The 19,140-nt window shown below is 37.4% G+C and overlaps 1 protein-coding gene across 2 annotated transcripts; it reads left to right on the top strand.

The window, feature by feature from the left end:
• Window positions 1-66: 66 nt before the first annotated feature.
• On the top strand, window positions 67-16,936 carry LOC134651018 (lysophospholipid acyltransferase 6). Of its 2 annotated transcripts, XM_063505986.1 has the most exons (11): window positions 69-233; window positions 370-497; window positions 2,131-2,270; window positions 3,282-3,359; window positions 4,796-4,887; window positions 6,718-6,959; window positions 7,709-7,835; window positions 11,773-11,993; window positions 13,607-13,807; window positions 14,355-14,506; window positions 16,478-16,935. In XM_063505986.1, exons 2-11 carry the CDS (start codon window positions 414-416, stop codon window positions 16,644-16,646), a joined length of 1,506 nt encoding a protein of 501 aa, XP_063362056.1. In that variant the 5' UTR covers window positions 69-233; window positions 370-413; the 3' UTR covers window positions 16,647-16,935. The 2 variants fall into 2 exon arrangements, with proteins under 2 accessions (XP_063362057.1, XP_063362056.1); XM_063505987.1 differs by lacking the exon at window positions 2,131-2,270 and having other exon boundaries at window positions 67-233; window positions 16,478-16,936.
• Window positions 16,937-19,140: the final 2,204 nt, after the last annotated feature.

The following is a 19,140-nucleotide window of genomic DNA, read 5'->3' as shown; positions in this document are numbered from 1 at the left end:
TTGTCACTCAAAATTAGAAAAAAAAAATTTGACGGTCAACACTACAGCAACACAAGCATCGAGCAAGACGAGATAGACGTAATTCAAGTTGTATTTCATTATTAAATTTATATTTGGCCGAGTTTAGTAATAGTCGTCGAGATCGATCGACGACTATTGTGAATGTGAAATGTTATGAAAAGTGAATGCTGAAGAATATACTTTATATATGTAATATCGTTTAAGTTAATCTGGTACGGATACTTTTTAATGTCTTAAAACAATTGCTTAGAAATATTGTGTTAGGTTTGTCTAAATTATTAATGCATTATTTTGGTGTAGATGACACAGTTTTCACTATAAATGAATCATTGTTTTGTTTGATTTCAGGTACAACAGTGAAAGTAATAGTTTTATTTTAGCTGTTTACAAAGATGACTTCGCTGTATCTCGATTATTATGACGGCAGTAAACTATTTACGGGATTTGCTAGTAAAATCGGCTTGCCGTTGGATCTTGTAAGTATAAAGTTATAGTAAAACGTTCAGTTATGTAGTGATATTCGTCTTGATTTTTTAATGGTAGATTAGAGTAAGTTTCATTCATTGACCCGTGTTTTGTTTGCATAATTGCCTACATCCATGGAACACCATACACCAATAATTTTAATAATAAAAGTTCGCAAAACCTACAATATTACCCACAATCGCCACAATATACCCACAAACCACAAGTAATTTAAAAAGCCCCCTATGCTATTACAGTGGTATTTGGCATATTTTCATGCCAAATTGCATCTTATCCCTATGGTGGGGTCACAGACAAGACATCCTCCAGACTGAGCATAGTAGCTACCCCCTCTGCCACAAATATACGGTAGTTTTACTCCATTTTCGAGTCAAGTGTCTTTGTGTGACGTCCGTGTCTTTGTGTGACGTCCGTGTCTTTGAACGGACCAATCACGACACGGGACTCGCTCACCTCGTCCCCCACACCCGCACCCCAGTATTTTTGCCAGCATCGGTTTCATGAAATAGTTGCTCTAAACTCCGTCTAGAGGATTTCTAGTCTATGGGTGGGGTGAATCACTTTTTCCCCATGGTAGGTGTTGCTGGATAGGTATTTCAAAACAAATAGGGGTCTTGAAAAATTCGCGCGGAAATAATTGCTCAAAAACCTTTTGACCTACTTACAAGTTCAAAAAATAAGAAAACAATTGTGAAAGTAGAGCTCAATAAAGATTTTCAATGAAGCCATTTTTTTGCTTATGTTTATTTCTTGTTATGTCCATAATACTTACTAAAAACCCCCGTTCAAGGCAGCCTATTGTGACGGATGGATAACTATGGAATCCTAAATTCAGCTTGGCCTGACATGCTCTTGATAGGCCGTTTTTAAACCTCTTTAACGGAGAATACCCAGAAATTAATATTCTTGTATTCCAGTATTGTCTTTCTACGAAGTTTCAAGTCCCTCCCTAAAAAAAATCGTTCTTGGTACAAGCTTTCGACCCCGTTTTGTTTATTCCCCTCACGCGAATTTTGTTTTCAAAAAACCTGAAATTTCGCACTAGCAACCCTTTCAGCGGTAGAATCACTAGAATGCAGTCACTGTGGCCGAAATCGGCTAGGAGATGATGATGATGACCCACCCCCTTTTGGGGTTAAATTTTGCTTAATCGTTTCTGATTTCTTGTACACATAAAATCTGGGACCTTCACGTCCACGGTAATATCGAAGTATTGCATACAATCTCGTACATTTATGTTTACACATTACTGATTCGTGTGACTGGCGTTATGGAAGCACATCTCTGATTTTATTTTTGCCAATAAATTTTACTAAAGAATAGGTACTTATGTTTTATATCTATGCCGCGTTGCGCTATTGTATCCTACTTCATTCTTGCTGCAGCCAAAGGTTATATTAACTCTAATTGGTGTACAATACGTTTTGCACTCTGGTACGGCCAAGACGCCTATTATACTACACTTAATTTATCATATTATGGTGCTTGAATAGATCTATTGAGTTGAGTTTTTTTCCGCATCTCCTTAGGTGACAGCCATATTAAGCTTTTATTTATTATTTCACAATAGCACTTTATTAGTTTCGTCATATATTCAGTAACATCATATTTTCCTTCCATTAGGTTAATTTTTTGATCGCACAAATAGCTGCACTATGCCTGGCCAGACTGTTTCGGAAACCATTGAAGCTTGCTTCGCCAGAATTTCGTCATTCTGTGTGCCTTACTATAGGTCTGATAATGGGATATTTTTGCTTTGGGAAGTAAGTTTCATATTTTTTGATCTACGATAATAATATAACGTTATTAGTCATCTTATTTGCTTTTCAATCTTCATTGCCTGACTTAACCACATTAAGGTAAATTCTGAAAAATGGTCACACACACATGCTCCACAAACACCCTTTACCCTTTAATAATCTATTCCAATATTTAATGGTTTGGTCACATTTTTCTTTTATTAAAAAAAAATATGGGAAAATTACACTCGTAGTTTTCAGGGTTTACCTTAATCGCTCTTCTTTTAGAAAAATACAGACAATTTACGTAAATATAGTTTTATAATTAGTCAACTTATGTTAGTATAATATCTGAAAGACTACATCCTATTATAACTATTATAGCCATAACATACACTATTGTTTTGACTGAAAAGTCCTTGCATAACCGCGAGCCTTCATTACAAAGAAGCGAAACTCCGTATCTGGCCCGTGTTGCTTGCAAGTAACTGGTTGTATAATGACGGGTCAAGCGGGTCTTTAGCGCTGCTGTAAACAATGTAGTATTAGGGACAGTTAAAGCAATTTCCACACATGGCTTGGTCAGTTTTTAGGTAGGTTGCCTGAAGACGAGGAGATAATAATTTGCCTGCTACATTAGTTTCACCCGGTTTAAATAATTTCCGCTTTACTTGTTTTATGTTACGATTTTTATTTACTTTGCCAACCGTTTTTCACCTTCACTGCTGTGAATTAAGATAAGATGTTTACTAATAGGTCAGGGTCAAGTAATAGAGCATTTACCTTATATGAGTGTCTGGCGTATCTGCCAGTATTTAGAAAAAAAGAAAGAGAGTTTGGCTTCTTCGTAATTTAGAGTCTGTGCGTCTATTATTTACTGTAAGAGCCCCTTATCTAAGTATGCTTAATATCACTATAGTACTAGATTATCTAGTAAAGTTATAGATAACGCTTCAAATTGTTCCCGTAATTTCTAAAAGCTTTTGAGTCATGTCTGGTATAATTTTAGAAAATAATAGGTGAACATGTTTTCAGGCAATCAATACATTTATCGGTTCTGGCGATGCTAAGTTACTCATTGTTGAAGACAATGCCACATCGTCTCGTTGGAAAGTAAGTGCCTACCTATACATGTTTACATTAAAAAAAAAACAAAAAAAAACATTAAACAAATATTTTTATTTCTGTACAAATGTACAGAAATAAAAATATTATTTAATAACATATTATTTATATTATTAATGTACAAATGTACAGAAATAAAAATATACGATTTAGATACCTACTAACATATTCGTCGCCATTTACATGGTTTGTCATGTTTCTATGTATTACTATTATTATATTCAGAATAGAAAATGCCGGCCGTCTATTTAATAACTGGGTGAATCAACAATTTTTTGTTGTTATTGTGTCCCGGCAGCCAAGCGACAACAGTAATATAATACATATCTACATTTGATAGAAGAATTCTTGTACCGCGTTATATTTTCGTATTTGGTAGATGACCCGTTGTGGAAAGGCCTTAGGCATAAATACCACAAAAATGGATGGGTTCATTTAAATGCTATAAAACCAATACTTAAAGAGTGACCCAGTCGAGCGTAACCATGGCAACGAGTGGCATGAAAAAAAAATCAACCAACTAAGTAAGATCTTATTTCGTTACGAGGCGCATCAAACTACGAAACTAAACTATCTAAAACAAGATTAGTTTCCCTTTCTTTAAGTTATCGCATACCGTCGACTTGTGAACGGTTTGCACAATCTGAACTGCTAACTAAACCGCTCTGTAATCAGCTCAGGCAATAAAGTACTTGCGCCAGACACAAACAAGATGAGGCTAGCGATGACTAATACCTAGGTAGGTACATTAGGTACGTTATTCACCCACTCGTCGATGCAACTTCGCAATTAGCAGCTATACTGTCTAGAGGCACTGCAACTTTTCAAATTACATAACACGTCTCGCTCACACCAATGTATGTACTTATGTACAGTCGCCATCAGATATATAGATATATACCTACCGGAGAGTTAAGCCAAGGTGCTCAAAAATATCTGAAAACGCACTCTAATGCCTTGACAATAGAGGCGTGTTCAGTGTGCCACTTTGGCCGTCCCTATATATTTGTTTGATGCTGACTGTACAGTCAAGTGTTAAAATATGGGTGCACTTATTCAAAAACATGTCACATTATAGTCCTTAAGTCACTGACATACGAGCTATTAGGACATTTTTTTGAGTATGATGAGATTGATGAGTGCACCCATATTTTTTTGATGTTCTATTGGTGAATAAAATGGGGCATTATCTATGAAAAGGGACCTTGTTGTCGATGGCGCTTACGCCGCACAGCGTCGCGCGGCATTGCATTTATATCGGAGCATCGTTAATAATGGCGAAACCGCCATCGACAATAAGGTCCCTTTTCATAGATAACGTCACAAATAATAGGCAGATATGTAGGTTCTTTTTCGGCACATTGATGAATGAAATGACTACTATTCAGCTATTCAGTATATTTCATAATACAATTTTGTTTCAGTGCTATTCTGGCAGCGTCGATATTTTATCTGTCATGTATACACTTACATCGACAGATTTACCATTCGGCTGATTACACACTGGACATAACAGGTAAGTAATACGCCGCATATATATACCATGATATAATAACGCACCTCGATAAATTAATAAAGTTCCGTATTTAGTTAAAGGACAATTTATGTCTTATGTCTATCAATTCAATTTATTTATTTAAAAGACAACAATGGCCCATAATGGTTAGTAACAATTAAGATTAAAAACTAAGTGTTAGTGGAACAAAAACAGAAAGCGATTTACAACATACACAGACAGCAATAACTTAATCTATCACCTAGTAGTGGTCTATCATATTTATTAAATACCTAAAATAGGTACCTACTTAGTGTACTTACTACAGGAGGCTAAGAAGATAATTAATTTCATTGTTCTTTTGTATGCGTTGTATGAATGTTTTTTATAAACGATAGTGGAGTCATGTACAGTCGTCTGATTTGCATGCTCTTGTAATACTTGTATATGTCACCGTAAGATTGTGATCCCGTTAGTTTATAATCTAACATAGGTTAGGTTATAATCTCCCTACCCTAAAAGCCTATTTTACTAATGAAATAAAAGAGGCTTTTAGCCTTTTAGGCGTCAAGAAATGAGGCGAGCCCTAAAAAAAGGCTCACAGGGCTCGAGTCTTTTGGATCACTAGTCAGCTGCAAAGATAGCTGACCTGCCACTCCCCCTGCAATCCAAATTTCTATGCCATTTAGCCTTCTAACCAGAAGCAGAACTGTATACATGTATGAACGCTTCAATTTAGAGTTGAGGTGTACCCCTACCCTGTGCCTTATGGGAACGACTTTTTGGCAGCGAGTTACTCTTAAGTAGGGAAATGGACATCCCAACAATACTATTAATCATAACTAATCTGCAGTATCACTTCGGCTGCGTCTACAAGTAACAGACTATAATAGGTGCAGACACAGCTATCTATCATATAGGTACCTTGGTATAGTTGGACATGTATCACAAATCTCCACTAATATACAACGTGAGTATCCTGTCAACGACTTGTAATGACATTGAACTCGCTTATGGCCCTCGCCGTTAAACATAACACAAAGACCTATTAATGCACGATAAGCGGGCGAAGAATGCAAGATGTCACTAATGACAGAGTTTATAAACTGCGCTCTGTTTATTAGAAATATGGATCGATTCATAAAAAATATGTTCTCTTCCTCCTTTGACTCCACAAGACAAAATACATCAAATACATTTTTTACTCATTTCTAAATAATTTCTCATGATTATATTATTAAAGTTATGCTAAAGTTTATGATACCTATACTTGGTCAACCAGATCTTGACAGTAGAAAAAGGCGGCAAATTTGAAAAATGTAGGCACGAAGGGATATCGTCCCATAGAAAATTTAAATTTCGCGCCTTTTTTTACTGACAAGATTTGGTTGTCCAGCTATATTTAGATATCAATTCAACCAAGTCGCTTTGCTTTGTTATAGTTGGTACAGTCAGCAGCAGAAGTTGCTAAGCGGGCGAGGTGTTCAAAATTACCTTGACGCGCTCTTATTCTCTTAACAATAAAGTCGCGTCAAGATCATTTTGAACACCTGGCCCGCTTAGCAGCTATTGCTGCTGACTGTAGGTGTCGGATATTAGCTTTCAGGGTTTACGTTGAAAACGCATCTAGTTAAAATATTCTGAACACATGAAATTATACATTATTTTCGTATGAATTATTTCGTTACACTCTGGGGTCAAGTACCTATATTGCAAAGACTCGCAGCACATTATTATTCCTATGGTTACAAAGGTGTCTTGCATTATTTCTGTTCACTTTTACTGCTGTCACAATTTATTTTATGCTGAATATCTTCAAAAACTAAATTTTAATGCAAACATTTTTTACAGGGCCTTTAATGGTGATCACACAGAGAGTTACTTCCCTTGCCTACTCGCTACAAGACAACCTAACCCAGAAGGAAATCAACTCGAACACGAGTCCCGAGTTTTCACTCGCACAGAAAATCGACAAAACTCCGTCTCCTCTCGAGTACTTCGCATTTACACTCGCCTTCCAGACACTGATGTGTGGGCCAGTAGTGTTCTATACCGATTACATCAACTTCATAGAAGGCGCTCGAATTGACGAGGTATTTGGTACTTTAATTGTTGTTGCCCAAATGCCCACCGTTTAGAAGTCAAATCGGGAGCTGTCAAAAACGTCACTTTCCGACTTTTGAGTCATCTACCTATAGAATCCTATATATCCTTATGTGTGTTCTACCGCTTGTACAATGGGCTGTGCTCTGAAGAATTGTTTGACATGATGCCAACGGCAGCTTTCTATCACCGCACCGCTCGCCATCGGCAGGGTGTTCATCCACACACCCTAGAACCTAAATGGTCGCGTACTGTGCGGTTTAAGAGGAATTTCCTCCCGCGGACGCTCCGTCTGTGGAATGAGCTCCCTTCCGAGGTTTTCCCGAGGGTCTACGATATGGGGTTCTTCAAAAAAGGAGTGTACAGGTTTTTAAAGAAAGGTCGGCAACGCGCATGTAACACCTCTGGAGTTGCAGGCGTCCATAGGCTACGGTGACTGCTTACCATCAGGCGGCCCGTATGCTTGTTTGCCAACTATGTGGTATAAAAAAAAAAAAAAAAGAATATTATAGGGCCAAAATCAACATGCAGGTAGTGCGAAAAAATAAGTTTTACGACTTAACCTGCACTTTGTCTTTGGCCCCACAATATTGTAAAGAAATTTTAATGCATTTTGCTTGTACTTTCTACATTGCATAAAAAATTAAATGCCTCTGATTTGATAAGCTAAAATGGTTTTTGTAAATTGGCCACAAGATTGAACTAAATGTAACATGTGTTTTTACATATTAATTTTCAGAAACAAAGCACGTCTGCAAGCGAACCGTCCCCTAGGAGAGCGGTGATGTACAAGCTGATGGGCTCCATTGCGGCTGCGATCTTATACTTGACTTTGGCGAAGAAATACCCATTAGCCGTGCTCGAAGGTTAGTTCCACGATAAATTATTAAAAAAACTAACAGCCCACAAGCAATGATTTATAACTCAAGATAGGTTATAGGCGTTCCAAAATTGAAGCGCTTACCTTGTGACAAATTGGACAAGTTGCCTTTAGTCGCGGCTGGACAAGCGAGAAATGTGCATGTGCTAACGAGCTTGTCAGATTTACCACCAGTAAAATCATTAATAACATAGGAAATCAGGATGTAATGCAGTATTTAATTAAGATCAGTTAGTTATTGCTCAAGTAATGTATTTATTATAGGGACAACTACAAGGTTTAGAATATAAAAATGGCAAACATTATTTAAGTAATATATTTATATAAGCAAATTGTAAGTAAAAGTATATTGTAAATTTACTGAACAATTAATCGGCTTTATTACCACATAATTCACAAAAATCTTAATAATTGTATTGCTAAATTAATTAGTCAAGTAGGTACGCTGCGTAATAGATATCGGTGGCTTATAGTTAGTACTGGCTACCTTACCGTACACACTTGACATAATTTAAAACAGTAATAAAGATCTAGCAATAAGCTACATGATGTATTACACCGTAATCAGTTGGAATATACGTTACATAGCAATTGTCAAAAGGTCATCAAAGGTTGTAACGTACATACCATCAGACTATAACACAAAGAAAACATAAAAGTCATAAAAACACAATAAAATAGATACTTAGCTTCGTTTGTCATTGTTAGCTCTCCAACTGAGAAGTGAGCCACAACTGTCAGACACCCGCTTATATTCGATCAGACTTCACCCCTTCCACCACTTCTTGGTAGGAATAACAAGTAAGATGTTTCCTGTACATCCGGTTATCATAATAATTCAATTTAACAAATGTATTTGCTACATTTTAATTTAATTTATTATAGAATAATTAATCGCAAATTAATACGAATTTAATATCATGGCTTATTATTATAAGATACTTTATTTACGTTACTAATGTTCTGACAGTTATGGTCAAGAAATATACATGGAGGGTAGTTGTGTAATTAAACAGCAGTTCTAACTTATTATTTCGATATACCTATTAGTTTAGCAAAAGTGGACTATTTCGTGATAATGTAAGTGTGATCTTTGTTTTTATACTACGTATCTCACACGGCCATACTGACAGGTGCTTCGTTCTCGAAGTACCTTATTTCGCAATCATATTAAACTTAGTGTATGAATTACTATTTTTTATTAGTCAGATACTATATCACATATCACATTAATCAAATGAGAGCTCGCAGGCTCGGCAGCAAGTCCCTATATTGCTACTTTTTCACTTACATCAAGCGAGAGCTCGCAGGCTCGGCAGCAATTATCCTACTTACAATCACCATGCTACGGGCACTTATCACATCAAGTCAGCCTCGGTAGCATGTATCGCCCTGAGTTGGCTACTGGTCCACTTATAACATCAAGTGGGGCACACAGGCTCTGCAGCAGGTCCCTATATTGCTACTTTTTCACTTACATCAAGCGAGAGCTCGTTGGCTCGGCAGCAATAATCCTGGTTACAATCACCATGCTACTGTTTCACTTATCACATCACGTCAGCCTCGGCAGCATGTATCATAAATGCCAAATCATACACAGACATAGCGATCACATATCGAATCTACAGCAGATATTATCTTGTATAAAATACAAAAAAAAAATACCTTTCCAAATATCGTTCGGCCAATCTGACGAATCATTGCACATTTCAACATATTAATTACGTGACGATAGCTTCATGGTACACCAGGACTCTGCTCCACTGTCGCTTGTAGCGGGGTCAAAGGTGGGCAAAGCGATGTCCTTGTCTCTTCCGCGAGCACCGTAGACGGTTTTCGTAACCGCTATCAGAAGGCTATCCACAGCTTCCAAATTCGTCTGAAATCATATAAGTATATATGTAGTGTAGCTGAATACTATCCCACTTCTGATGTCAGATTTACCACCAGTAAAATCATTAATAACATAGGAAATCAGGATGTAATGCAGTATTTAATTAAGATCAGTTAGTTATTGCTCAAGTAATGTATTTATTATAGGGACAACTACAAGGTTTAGAATATAAAAATGGCAAACATTATTTAAGTAATATATTTATATAAGCAAATTGTAAGTAAAAGTATATTGTAAATTTACTGAACAATTAATCGGCTTTATTACCACATAATTCACAAAAATCTTAATAATTGTATTGCTAAATTAATTAGTCAAGTAGGTACGCTGCGTAATAGATATCGGTGGCTTATAGTTAGTACTGGCTACCTTACCGTACACACTTGACATAATTTAAAACAGTAATAAAGATCTAGCAATAAGCTACATGATGTATTACACCGTAATCAGTTGGAATATACGTTACATAGCAATTGTCAAAAGGTCATCAAAGGTTGTAACGTACATACCATCAGACTATAACACAAAGAAAACATAAAAGTCATAAAAACACAATAAAATAGATACTTAGCTTCGTTTGTCATTGTTAGCTCTCCAACTGAGAAGTGAGCCACAACTGTCAGACACCCGCTTATATTCGATCAGACTTCACCCCTTCCACCACTTCTTGGTAGGAATAACAAGTAAGATGTTTCCTGTACATCCGGTTATCATAATAATTCAATTTAACAAATGTATTTGCTACATTTTAATTTAATTTATTATAGAATAATTAATCGCAAATTAATACGAATTTAATATCATGGCTTATTATTATAAGATACTTTATTTACGTTACTAATGTTCTGACAGTTATGGTCAAGAAATATACATGGAGGGTAGTTGTGTAATTAAACAGCAGTTCTAACTTATTATTTCGATATACGTATTAGCTTAGCAAAAGTGGACTATTTCGTGATAATGTAAGTGTGATCTTTGTTTTTATACTACGTATCTCACAGGAGCTCCTGCACACCGAAAGAGAAAGAGACGACCTTATGTCTAACAACGAGTGTGACAAAGATGGATGGAATGAGAAAATTAATCAAAAATACCAGATTTCTCCGTAGGCACAGAAATAAATATGGAAGTATTTTTTGTGCTCAAGTATGAGTATAACCTATCTATGGTTATATAATATCGTTGTCCACAAATTAAAATTTACCAGAATAAATGCAGTTCTGATTTACCTAAAAAAACTCTAAATATAGTGGAATTGAAGGCCTTTTTAGGACACGGCGGCTAAAGAATAATACGGCTTCCCGATTATTCCCGACAATTTGTTGCCAGTGGTGTAGATATCGCACCGTGAGAAGAAGACACGCATACAACACGTCACACTACCGCAACAAACGGCACCATTTTAAATATCGATTTTATCTTCATTCATACTATTTTACCTTAGTGTCATTCCATTAATTTGATTACTGCTCATTTTCCTCTTCTGAAATCACTAAAGCTTAGCAAGGTTTAGTAAGATAGCCTTGGTAGCTATAGCACTTTAACCTATCCTCCAGAATTGTGCGAGGCTGTGTGCTGTGCTAGAATAAGATACCACTCGTGCGTACGTTTGTATTAGTGTTCCTATTGGCATTTTTAGGGTTCCGTAGCCAAATGGCAAAAAACGGAACCCTTATGGATTGGTCATGTCTGTCTGTCCGTCCGTATGTCACAGCCACTTTTTTCCGAAACTATAAGAACTATACTGTTGAAACTTGGTAAGTAGATGTATTCTGTGAACCGCATTAAGATCAAAAATAGAAAAAAACAATACATTTTGGGGGTTCCCCATACTTAGAACTGAAACTAAAAAAAAAATTTTTCATCAAACCCATACGTGTGGGGATAGGTCTTCAAAAATGAACCCTTCATGGGCGAGTCCGACTCGCACTTGGCCGCTTTTTCCTTATACCAGGACCGTCGTGTCAAATACAACACCTGCCACATTTCACTCGCCAGCGCATACCTCATTAAAGCATCTTTATATCAGAGCTCACCGACCCCACATCCGAGGTGTCCCGCTCCTGGTCGGCGCTGTACCTGCTCTGGTACGCGTACCTCTCGACCCTCGTGGTCCGCTGCAAGTACTACCACGCGTGGCTGCTCTCTGAGGCCATCTGCAATAATTGCGGAATGGGCTTCAATGGCTACGAGAGCGACGGCACGCCTAAATGGGACAAGATGTCTAACATAGACGTGTTTGGATTTGAGGTAAGCTTTGTTTCTAGCTTATAATAGACCTTATTACAGTGGAGTAAGGTTTACAAGCTTATTGTATCACCAATATCACCATCTCCAATTCCGTCTGTAATGATTGCGGGATAGGCTTCAATGGGAGTGACGGCACGCATCAATGGGTTTCATTATCAAACAATAGTTTGTGTAATTCAGTATTACAAGACTATTTACGAGTTGGTTGTTATACGGTTCACAAATTAGGCATGAGCCGCATGAGTCTATTTTTAAGTATGTATATATTGAAGAAAACAATCTACTTACATAATAAGTAATAGTTTTTCAGTCACTTTTATTGGCAGCAATGGTCACCTAGCCTTTACATTGGAGATTTTAACAAATTCTATATAAATACATAATGCTCAAATAAACTGATGGTAATAATGTAAAAGGTACTTATATCTTCAAATGTTTAATATGTATACATAGGTATTTATGAATGCAAATCATGCTGTACGTAAACCAGCGGTGTCAAAGGTTTACATTAAAGTATAAATAACACAATAACAATCTACAGACATTTTAAAGACGAAACAGGAGCTGAGATTTAAATATTTTATGTAAATATACCCGTCTCGCTAACGGAAGCGGCTCCTAAAACTAGTGCGATAAGGACAAGCTGAAAAATCCTGCGTAAAAATCTCAAAAATCGAGGTTTCGTACTCGACTGTTTCCTCCTCCAAAACTTAACCAATCATAACCAAATTTGGAAATCTAAATGATTATGAAATTATCTGTGTCGGACCGTTTTGCTGTTTTTGGCTAATTGATATCAGTTTTGAATACCACGCCTCTCATTGCGGCATAGTCAATTAGGCCATTTTTGAAGGGCTCTAGCGCCTTAAAAAACAAAAATATCATAATAAGCAAAACGGTCCGACACAGATATTGACAATATTAATCTGTGTTGAAAAAATCATTGCTCTAGCTTCAAAACCAACGAAGGAAACAGTCGAGTACGTTTGTATGGAGAAATGACCACTCCTGTTGCCTCTTAAATTTCTAACTGGACGCCAAGGACGACGATTCTCATAAGAATGCTGAAGTTAACAACCTCAAATTTCAATATAGTTTCTATTATTGTACAAATGAAGGGATGTTTACAAAAACAACAGAACTGCTTAGAGCGGTTGACTCTTTTTTAAGAACATTATTGTTAATCGTTTCAGGTGTCAACCAGTGTAGTCAGTTATGTTGTTTTTGTAAACATCCCTTCAAGTATATACACCTGAGTTTAAAATCAGAAAAAAACCATATTTATATAATAGATTTACTTAGGTACTTATGCGTCGTCCAAGGGAAACTGAGTATGATATTGGTTGTTGTTTGTGTAAGGTGTTGATATACCTTAGTGTTGGTCGGGACAACGCTAGAAAGATGATGATGATGATTGATGACTTCTACCGACTGTCGTTACGAATTAATTTTCCATGTCGTAGGAACCTTTGTCATGATCTTTTATTACTTTCAATATTATATGTATATGAGATAGAGATGGGATTATCGCATTGTTAATAGACGACATCTCCAACCTGCGTAACGCGTCAAATGAAAGATGTTAAAATAATAACAATATTGAATTATTCTAGTTCGCCCAAAACTTCCGCACCGCCATCGCAAGCTGGAACAAGAACACGAACGCGTGGCTGCGCTGCGTGGCGTACTCGCGCGGCGGCGCGGCGTGGCGCACGGCGCGCGTGTACGCGCTGTCGGCCGTGTGGCACGGCTACCACCCCGGCTACTACCTCACCTTCCTCGCGGGAGGCCTGTTCACCGTGGCCGCTAGGAAGGTAAGCCTTACCCGAAGGCACATACTACGCAGACGCCGCATTATGAAGTGTTTACAAAGAGCACGAGGTCACTACACATAGGTTCAATTTTACTTATGAAATGCTACGATTCTAGCAAGTAGCAGCACAACGAACGCCGACCGCCATACATTGGTTAAAACAAATGTAAAACTGCCGACTTCAGCGTCGAGCGTGTATTCCGTCGGGTTAGGTATTTGTCTACGGTTGACATCGTAAGCTGCGTAATGTAGGTAACATTAGAAATGTACGCTGTACATTAGGGTCCAACAAGGTCTTAAAGGACTTTAACATATACTTGCCCATTAAAGTTACTATAACTCCAGTCGTAATACATACAATATAGGGATGTACAGAGTAATAACATGTTACACAACGAAGGCCGCAGAAATATCTGACACGATTTTATTCGTAGAGCCATAAGAGCGTGTCACATATTTTTGCGGCCTTCGAAGGGTAACATATTATTGCATGTACTAAACAAACTTGCCTCGTCCTAATACATAGACTCATATTTTTGTGCTTTCAGATTCGATCAGTGGCGCGTCCGTTGTTCATAGATAGCCGGCCGAAGAAACTATTCTACGACTTGCTGACGTTCGTTACAACGCGTGTAGCGATGACGTACGCAACCGTGCCGTTCGTGCTGCTGCACCTGGCGCCGAGTTTGGCTTTCTATGGGTATGTACCTGTACAAGTTCTACGACTTGCTGACGTTCGACAACGCATGTAGCGATGACGTACGCAACCGTGCCGTTCGTGCTGCTGCACCTGGCGCCGAGTTTGGCTTTCTATGGGTATGTACCTGAACAAGTTCTGCGACTTGCTGACGTTCGACAACGCATGTAGCGATGACGTAGGCGACCGTGCCGTTCGAGCTGCTGCACCTGGCGCCGAGTTTGGCTTTCTATGGGTATGTACCTGAACAAGTTCTGCGACTTGCTGACGTTCGACAACGCGTGTAGCGATGACGTACGCGACCGTGCCGTTCGTGCTGCTGCACCTGGCGCCGAGTTTGGCTTTCTATGGGTATGTACCTGAACAAGTTCTGCGACTTGCTGACGTTCGACAACGCATGTAGCGATGACGTAGGCGACCGTGCCGTTCGAGCTGCTGCACCTGGCGCCGAGTTTGGCTTTCTATGGGTATGTACCTGAACAAGTTCTGCGACTTGCTGACGTTCGACAACGCGTGTAGCGATGACGTACGCGACCGTGCCGTTCGTGCTGCTGCACCTTGTAACGTTATTTATTCACTAATAACGTTGTTGTTAATAATATATGATGATTAATTTTAGCAATGGCATCCAACTTCGTCCACGAGTAATAACGCGAGGGCCGAAGCGCTTAGCAACCGGTATTAGTCGGACTCGCGCACCATATATGGTAATATTGTAGGCAAACGTTCATGATTGGCGGCTGCAAAAAGGCCCGTTACTCGTCGGGCGACCTCCGTCGACCGCTAGCAGCCATTCTGCGATGTTATGCATAGACCTCTGCCCGCGTCGCTTTTGCGCGGTGTCTTGTGTACGAACACGCACCACAAATTGAATTCCGATCATTCTTTTATGCAGATGTTATATATACCTAGCTTAGAAATCGGTGCAATACTGTGTAACTGTCGTGCTTGTGTAATTCCCCACTTTTGGGAACACCGTACGGGCCGAGGCTGGCGTTCCCAGCAATTGGACATCTCGCCAAATTCCCGATCAACGGGAAGTGACTACGACATTTCGACGCTTATCTGTATCTCCGTGTCTACGCCGCGCCGCTACCTGCGCTCAGAGCAGCCACCGCCGGCCGAACGGATCATTAAGGGAAGTGTCGATTAGCGGATTCCCAAGTTTATAAATTAGGATGTTCATAACCCACGACCCGTAGTTAATTTTTATTTTATTTTATTGGTAATAAACCTAGTGTTTAAAGTTTATGTTGTTTTAATTAATCCGTTATTCTAAGTAATAACGCGACAACCTGGCGCCGAGTTTGGCTTTCTATGGGTATGTACCTGTACAAGTTCTACGACTTGCTGACGTTCGACAACGCGTGTAGCGATGACGTACGCAACCGTACCAGTTGTGCTGCTGCATCTGGTGCCGAACATTGCTTTTTACGGGTACCTATTTACCAAATATTCTACGACTAGTAAATGTTCGTAACCGACACGCGTGCCTATAACTAGTTACATTTATCGCTCCAAAAGGGTGTAGCAGGATAGCCTTTGAAAAATTGCCCCCAGAGCTTTTGGTTCGAAACTATAACTAAACGATGTCTTTTAAGAAGATAATACTCTGCACAACATTTGAACCCCCTCCGGTCCCCTGGGGGTCCACAATACCCGATAAACCCGAAAACTATTTTATTTTTTTCCTCCAAATCTATGAGACGGACCGATCCCCAATTTTGCTCAAATATTAATTGAACTAAAGGCCATTGTTGAAAAAAATTATAGCTTTCTATCTGATTCCTTTGAAAAAAAAAAAACAAAATAACCTAACTTCTTAAATTTTCAATACGACTTTTCCTACAATGCCTTAAAGTATAAAAAGTAGACTAGACGCATAATTTAATGATTTCCTTGCAAGTTTGAGAAAAATTGATAGTGTTTTATAAGATTGGTATGTACTTACACTTCTTATATTGTTTGTTTCAGGAAACTGTATTATTCCCTGCATTTCATTGCCCTTGGCGCACTGCTTATCCCTGAACGACGATCACGCGCCTCTCCTGTCAACTCCGAGCTTTCACAAAAATGTTCCAACACCAGTAAAGAATCGCACGAACCTAATGGAGATACTAATGGTAAACTGAAAATAAATTAAACGTACAATAATGGTGTCTATTTTTATAAAGGTAAAATTAAAAATTGTAAAGAGTCTCCCAATATTTTGACTGACAATATAGCTTCCAGTTTATGAAAGTTGCTCTTATTAATGACATATTTTATTTTTAAGGTCAGGTAAGCGAAACATCCACTTACATTGCCTGAAGTTGGGGAGACAGTTTTACATTATAATCATGTGGCACTTGTTTCACTTACCTAACCTGAACCTATTTGTTTATAAAAGTTATATAAGGCGATAGCTCCGAAATTTTTAGCCGGTAATATTCTGTTAAATATATTTTTGATAATATATAGTCATTTTGAACGCTGGCAGGATAAAAGTTTATGTTTGTTGTGTATAACTTTATGATGACAGGACATTTTTCTTCTGCCTATTTTTGTATCATTAAATTATATATTTATTTGAAGTATTAACTAATAAGACGTTCATTCTGACTCAAATATTGCATTTATTATTTTTATCATCAAAAGTATGGTTTTGCTTCCATTATATTGTACCGTCTCAAAATATGGAAAAAAATAGGTACTTACATATTGTTTTACGAGTAGTACTAAAGTACAGCCAGCAAGTTGAGATATATTTTGTTTAATTTTTAACAAGCAGAAACGTCTGCGATCGATGCTATTAAGCTTAGAATAAATTTAAAAGTGGAAAAATTACTGTCTTGGGTGAGACTTGAACTCAAGAGAGTAATGTTTTCACTTTTAAATTTATTCTAAGCTTAATATATTTTGTACTCTGTTTGGCTACGCGCTATGGTTTATTGTTGGCCTTTACTCCTGACAGCGCCAAACACTATTTGTACTGTACCCTCTTCTTCACAAAAGTATTCAAGCCTCAATACGTTATGTTATGTTTGATAATTAATATCAAGCACACTTAATTGCTGTTAATATTGTTTCTCATAAAACTCTTTTTATTAAGTCCACCACACAACATCACTTTTTTTCTTGTTACTTACATAATTTATATTTCGCATCACATGTAGTACTAATTATTATACATCCTATACTTGAACTATTTTGAACTTAGAGCGTGAGTTTCTAATTACTCTGAGATAAACTAATGTCTTTTATTTTATTATTTGACTTTGTTATTATGTCGGATCTTGTTGGCTATGCTTTTGATATTATTAACATTCAACCGGTTAAACAGTATTATGTTCAAATGATTCAATTAAATACAAAATAGCATTATTTAGACTGCATTCCTAGTAAGTAGTAATAAAAACAAACAAAAGGTTGCTACATTGTTAAAAATATGCGCGTTGATATTTTATACAACATTTATTGTAATTAAGTTTTAATAACTAGTAATGTACTAATGTATGTCTAGAATTTTTTTCTACTACCTATATTTTATTCATATTTATGACGATCGTAAATACGATTTATACCTGTCAGGGGATATAGGCATAAAGAAGATACGGGCACTAAAGATCGGTTTTCCTAGGATAGCGGTGCCGTCATATAGCGGCCGTCTCCATTCTAAATAATACGACTAAATATGAAGTCGTATTATTTGTATGAAGACGGCCGCTATATGACGGCACCGCTGTCCTAGGAAACCAGAGCATAAGAATGGTGCTAGGTCAGCGGTGTCACTCACGAATTCGAGCCAAACGTGCAGTCTAACGCAATAGGCTACATGACTAATTTTTTTTATGGTATCAATCGATCGGGTTTGTTTTTAGGATCAAATGTCTATATGGGACCCATTGCATTAAAGTAACACAAAAGTCAGAAATTGTAGTCAAAATTGCGTTTTTGTCGGTGAAATATTGCGTTTATGTATATAGTTGCTATACAATATTGTTTTGGATGAAATGTAAGGAATCGAATGGTACCCTTACTTTTATCGTTTTTGGAAGTTAAAAAAAACTTAAATTTTGAAACTTTCAGGTTCTGTAATTTTGTAATTTTTCAATATTTTATTTTAATATCCACATTATTGTGATAAATTGCTCGTTTGCTATCTATTTTATTTACTAGATTTTGTTATAAAATTCAACATGTGTCATCATCCCTATTAGTTGCGACCAATCGCGTGCGTAATGCGAACTCATCAACCAATCGCGTTGTGGCGTTAGACGATTGGCTCGAATTCGTGTGCGTGACACTGCTGTACTGTCAGTGACACCATTCTTAGTGCTCGTAAGTCCCGTCTTTACAAAATAAAATATAAGTCAATGGACATAGGTTAATATAATATACATACAACAAAGGAAATTCAAATATTGTTTGCATATTAATTTGAACTCAATGTTTAATTAATCATTTCTGAATTCAAAATACCTACAAAATTTTACAAAAACAAATCCAATTCATTGACTTGACTACCTGTGATAATGATAACTTGTTTTGTATCTAGTAGAAATAAGAATACATTATAAATGAAGTGATTCATTGAACTAATCACATCACATCATTATATTCCGCCTGACAGGTTAGATTTTTCATAAAGTTAACCA

This window comes from Cydia amplana, chromosome 9 (genome assembly GCF_948474715.1).
Source record: "Cydia amplana chromosome 9, ilCydAmpl1.1, whole genome shotgun sequence".
Classification (NCBI taxonomy): domain Eukaryota; kingdom Metazoa; phylum Arthropoda; class Insecta; order Lepidoptera; family Tortricidae; genus Cydia; species Cydia amplana.
Note: the sequence above shows the minus strand (reverse complement) of the source record. Positions and strands in the feature narration are given on the sequence as shown.

Excerpts from the sequence above, each read along its gene's own strand:
- LOC134651018 (XM_063505986.1), top strand. The coding sequence starts at position 414 with ATGACTTCGCTGTATCTCGATTATTATGACGGCAGTAAACTATTTACG. Across the intron at positions 7,836-11,772 it reads CCCATTAGCCGTGCTCGAAG|AGCTCACCGACCCCACATCC; the intron begins GTTAGTTCCACG and ends TCTTTATATCAG. Across the intron at positions 13,808-14,354 it reads TCACCGTGGCCGCTAGGAAG|ATTCGATCAGTGGCGCGTCC; the intron begins GTAAGCCTTACC and ends TTGTGCTTTCAG.